Source organism: Cotesia glomerata, linkage group LG3 (genome assembly GCF_020080835.1).
Source record: "Cotesia glomerata isolate CgM1 linkage group LG3, MPM_Cglom_v2.3, whole genome shotgun sequence".
Lineage (NCBI taxonomy): Eukaryota > Metazoa > Arthropoda > Insecta > Hymenoptera > Braconidae > Cotesia > Cotesia glomerata.
The window spans coordinates 1,033,267-1,038,818 of NC_058160.1; the positions used below are offsets into that span (position 1 = coordinate 1,033,267).

The window sequence follows — 5,552 nt, forward strand, 5'->3', positions numbered from 1 at the left end:
TTTTGTTATTGATAATGTGATCCCCGTTTATGACCCTGGACTCCAGCGAGCAAATTTCGAGCCGGGGACAAATTAGATAATTTATATTTTTGAAAACGTGGACGTTACAAATTTTTTAAATTGTATTTATCATTAAATAATAATTATTCTTATCATATCTATACTTTACTCTATGATAAAAATTTTTTCATTCGATTAAAAATACACTCATTTTTTTTCTATCTTCCATCATTCGTTAGAAAATATTATACAGTTTATTTTTGCATTGTATAATATAATTTTATTATTAATTTTCAATGATCAAATCATTTTTCTGTACACCTACTTGTACAAAGTTGAAATTAAACTTTTAATCGCTGCAGCACCAAATTCGCATGTTGTACTCGAATAATAGCAGTCTCGCGATGTAAAGCAGTACTGTCTAAACCAAGCAATTTCTGGTTTGCAGATAATATTTTTTGGAACTGTAAAAGATGTCAAATTTAATTAAGGTATAAATTTTGTCTCGTCAAAAAACAAAAAGCTGATAAATCTACGGCGTTTGTAAAGTTACACAGAAAAAAATTTTGCGTGATTTTTTACACTAAATTTTTTTCACGCAATCACGGAAAATTTTTTATTGTGTAGCATTGAAAGAATACATCATTGATCAATATAACTAGGGGACGGACGGGCAAGACGGAGAGGGCGGGTAAAATGAATAATCGTTTTAAATCGCTGGTCGGTCGATAGAAACATTTTAGACAGCAATCTATCAATCTATTATGTAACTACACTTACCGTTATCGATAAAGCATTGGTTTTGCATACTTGTGGGAATTTTTTTTTATAAATATTGAAATTTAGGAAAAAAAATAAAATTTTAAATCGTAAGTATACAATACTTAGTTTAATGTTGTTAAGGACGATGCAGATTTGATTTTTTTTCTTCATATTCAGGACGCGGTTGATATTTTTGCGACGATTGTTTTGATTGAAATGTATTTTCCAATCAGTATTCGTTTTACGCGACCTGAGTATTCATTTTGCCCGCCCTGGTAGGGCAAAACGGATAATGTTGACTTTTTTTTTTTTTTTTTAATTTCGAAGAAGAATTTCTTTGTTATTATTTTTATTTTACTTTAATTATAAACTTCAATTACCCAAAAAATTATTAGCCAAAGTTAAGAATGGATATGATGGTAATATATATTTGTTATTTCATTTTCAAATTAACATATCCGTTTTGCCCGTCCTTCCCCTAATGATTGCCATTAATCTATCCAAGCAATAAAATTCTAACTTTAGAGCAACAAAAAAGCCACAAATAACTGATGTTGCTTGAATAATGACCGAGATATTGATGTGAATGCTGGACGAGTCAATGCCTGATTTACACCCGTGAACTTACATTTTCAAGTTGAACGTTATTGTTGATAAATTGCTCAATAACAGCGCACATATTTTCGAAGATGTCATAATAACTGTTCCTGAAAAAATTTCGTTACGAATTACTATCACTGTTTATAAAAATTCGGTTGGGGATTATTCAATAAGCTTCATTTACTTTTTAAAGAGTGTCTTCTGTTTTTGAGAAATAAAATGGATGATGGCGTCTAAGCCGATTGTGCTTCGCTGAGCAATAGTCATGAAAAAAAACCATGAATTTTTTGTAGCTAACTGATTATCAATATAAAGCATTATTAATTGCTCCAATAACTGATACTTTGATGAGCACATGAGTGCAAAAAGAATGGTCTCATCCTTGTCAATTAAATATTTCTCCAATAATTGTTCCCAAGTTTCTTTACCAGCACTGCGAATTCCTGCACAAAGTATTTCTTTTCGGATGTCCTCCAATAGTCTGCATCAGAGAACAAAGAAAATTTTTTAGAAGAAACTAAATTGGTAAATGATCGATATGGTAATAAAGTGTAACGTCGAACTGACGGATATTCAACGGGATCCGCGAGCCATTTTTTGAGTTTATCAAGTGAATAGGTTCTGCATAATGTTGAACCGTAGAAGCAAGTCCACTTTATAAACGCTATTTTATTGAGTCTTTCCATGCGATCGTTACCATCTAATGCTGCATCTGACAGAAATTTACGTTCCAGTGGGCCAGATAACTCCAAAATCATTTTCTGCAAAAAATAGCAAGTTAGTCAAAACTTTCGGAGAACTCCTGTGTACTCCCGATCGAGATCACAAACTTTGAATATATATTTCGATAAAAAGTAACACGTCTTCTCATACAGGAATCGAAAAATTTGAGTGTGATTTAATGCTTACTTTAAACGGTTCGTAGTATTGAGAACTAGATATTGAAGAGTATTGATATAAACGGAACATTTTTTCCCAAAAAGTTGCCCACGGGACATATTCTGTCTCAAACTTGAGATATCTCGCCAAATTAAATGCGACATTGAAATTGAGGTGTCCAAATTCAGCCAAAACAAACGCGTCGTCTATAAGTTGCGCGCGGTTCAGAACATGAATTTTTTGATAATTTTCAGACTTGAGATAATCAGCAATCAGTTTCCAATTTCTCTCATCATAATTAACCCGATAGTAGCCTACAAATATAAATTCCGAATAAAAATACCGCATGCATAAGTTACTTTTCCAAAAAAATACACACTAGATTGCTGTTTGTTGCATATCATCCATTCGTCCGGGGGAAGTGTGACAATTTCTAGTGATTTTATTTTTGGATCAAGCCACATAGCCACAGTGGTATCATCAAAATCAGCGTTCTCCTGAGTTGCGTTATTCAATGCAATCCAGTATCGTACAATTGAAGTTTCATTACTGTTTCTCAAAAAACGTGACTGTGTTATAATAGCTGAATTATTTTCATAGTTTCTTGTAATAGTTACGACAGGATAACCAATATTATTGATCCAGCTGGTAAAAACATTCTTTAGAAATCCTTTTCTGTCACCAGACATTTCCATCAACACGGTAAAAAAACTTGTAGTGTAGACTGCAGTTCTAAAATAATATTAAAATTATTAAATATATGAACGATATGACTGTAATGTAATAAGTAAAATACCGATTTCGTAAGTATGTCTTCAAACTGTTGGAAAAAAATTCTTTTCCAGCAGCATGTTCTATCATGCGAAGCACTAAGCCATCTAGAATTTTAAATAAAATTATGTGAAAAATTATCTATAATCTATTAGAGAGAATATATTAGAGACTGTTCAATATTTTTCACGTACTGTTTGGGTAGCTATCGAATATGTCGTATGCATGTAAGTGGCTGAAAAGATAATCACTTTCAAAGATATTGTATCGTAGTAGGCGAGCATACTCATCTTGTAAATGCCACGATGGAATAGCCTTTAGACAATAAGTATTGAAAAGTTAATTTATATCATGTTGATTATAAGTAAGAATCGTGTAATTACCTTATCGGTGATAAGGTACACCAAATATTTCCTAAGTGTGAATGCTAATCTGCTAAATGGACTGACTTGAGGAGGATTGTAACCTTCAAATGCCTGGTTAACCATCATTTCTACGAGAGTACGGTACAATTGTTCGGCATTATTCGTAGCAATATTATCTTCATTGAAGAATATTTCTTCGCTGAAAATGAACCGATCAGTTGAGCAATGGAGTGATTCTTGAAATTGAGAACAAAGAGAAGAAAGTGGAGCAGACCGATTTTCAAAAATTATTCCGAACTATTTAATTTGCAGACTTTAATATTAATGAAGTAAAAGTTAAGAAGAATTGAAAATTTTCATAAGCAATCGCTGGATCGCTAACACTTTCTTGCTCTTTTTCGACAATCGTTAAGAAAATGTTCATATTACTCGACATAAATAAAATTTCCGCGACGATGCTTGGACTTTGGACTTTGAGGCACCACGAATAAGTCCAGTTTAACGTACTTGTTTTTATTGTACGAGAAGCCGGTAAAGTTTTCAAAAGCTTCCAATAATCTTCCGACATTTTTCACTAAATATTTCCCATGGCCCAGAGCACTTTTTCGGAGCCATACTCTCGTTGCGTTACTGTTTTTTTCATTAACGTGATCGTCGTCGAAATTGGTCAGCACGATCCATCTTGAAAGTTTTATCAGCATTTATTGAGCAACCGAAATCAGTTGAATAAAATACAAGGTTATTAATTAATTATTTACCAAAATACTTACTCGGAAAGCACAGCAGGCGAGTCTATCTCGGATTTGTAATTAAAGTCGATTCTATAACCCCCTGGAGGTATATTTTCCGCGAATGAAATTTTCAAGATAATGTTCTCGTAAATAGAGTAGTCATCAGTTGTGTAAATGTAGTGATTTGCAGTATTTTCCAATTTGATTCTACTAATATGAGTAATATTTTCCGCGTTGAATATTATTACCTTGCATTCAAATTTTATTTCAATATCTATTGACAGTTCCCCGTATTCTTCTAAATTGTACGATCTTAAGTAGGAATTGGATCTTGAATCATTATTCTTCAAAATTTGCACGTTGTTGTAGACCGAGCAGATTTCAGTGCTTACACAACCAAAAATTGACAATGGAATAATTATACCAATTATCAATCTTCCGACTCCCATATTGGATCAATTTTTCCTCGACACAGACTAATTTAATTTTAAGTGGAAACAATTAATGGTAATTAATCATAAATATAACGGTTCTGTAACAGTTCAACCGCGACAGTTCAACCGCGACATTTTAACCGACGACTTTCTAACCGAAGGACAATTCAACCGCAAGACAATTCAACCCATGACAGTTTAACTGCAGTTTTCCTGATAAATTGATCACAAAATCCATGATAAAAAGGCACAATAATAATTTTTTTTTAATAATGCGAAAAAAACTTTATAATTGTGATTATTAGTATTATTATTATTACATTTTGAAATACAACAAAAACTACATTTTTCACTGTTTTTTATATATTGAAAAACGAAATAACGAATATACAGTAATGTTATCATGGTTTTATCATGGTTTTTGTGTGTGTGTTTATTCGACATTAGACTAACACAAACGCGGATAACCATATTGCGTTTTTTTAACATGGTTTTTGTGTGTGTTTATTCGATATTAGACCAACACAGAAGCTTGTTACCGTGTTAGGCTTTTTTATCATGGATTTTGTGATCAATCTATCAGGAAAACTGCAGTTAAACTGTCATCGGCTGAATTGTCTCGCGGTTGAATTGTCCTTCGGTTGAATTGTCTTGCGGTTGAATTGTCCTTCGGTTGAAAAGTCGTCAGTTGATTAGTCGCGGCACCAAATATAACAACCTAAAATGATATTTTTTTAGATCTTTCCGAAATTAGTTTAGAACACTCAAAGCAATAGACACTCACGACAATTTTAATGATATTTAATTTTTTTAGCTACCAATTTAGCTTTTCTTGGCTTTTAGAACAATACCGAAGCTATTTGTACAAAAATACTGACCAATCGCGTGGCATGACGTTTGTGAACTGTCCTGTTATTTGAGCGTATACCCCTCTACTATTTTTTTATCTAAAACTATGAACAATAACGTTGCTAACTGTCACAAAGGAATCATAATTTTTGTAATTAAAC

General features: G+C 32.5%; 1 protein-coding gene across 1 annotated transcript; it reads right to left on the reverse strand.

The window, feature by feature from the left end:
- Positions 1 to 341: 341 nt before the first annotated feature.
- On the reverse strand, positions 342 to 4,594 carry LOC123260443 (aminopeptidase N-like). The gene is made up of 11 exons (XM_044721544.1): positions 4,148 to 4,594; positions 3,807 to 4,058; positions 3,396 to 3,576; positions 3,207 to 3,327; positions 3,038 to 3,119; positions 2,621 to 2,973; positions 2,272 to 2,555; positions 1,930 to 2,123; positions 1,547 to 1,843; positions 1,391 to 1,469; positions 342 to 464 (listed from the first exon to the last, which is right to left on the reverse strand). Exons 1-11 carry the CDS (start codon positions 4,555 to 4,557, stop codon positions 342 to 344), a joined length of 2,376 nt encoding a protein of 791 aa, XP_044577479.1. The 5' UTR covers positions 4,558 to 4,594.
- Between the last annotated feature and the right edge of the window lie 958 nt (positions 4,595 to 5,552).

Coding starts and splice junctions, on each gene's coding strand:
- LOC123260443 (XM_044721544.1), bottom strand. CDS start 4,557: ATGGGAGTCGGAAGATTGATAATTGGTATAATTATTCCATTGTCAATT. Junction 2,556..2,620: donor ATGCAACAAACAGCAATCTA/GTGTGTATTTTT, acceptor TTATATTTGTAG/GCTACTATCGGGTTAATTAT. Junction 465..1,390: donor ATAACGTTCAACTTGAAAAT/GTAAGTTCACGG, acceptor CATCTTTTACAG/TTCCAAAAAATATTATCTGC.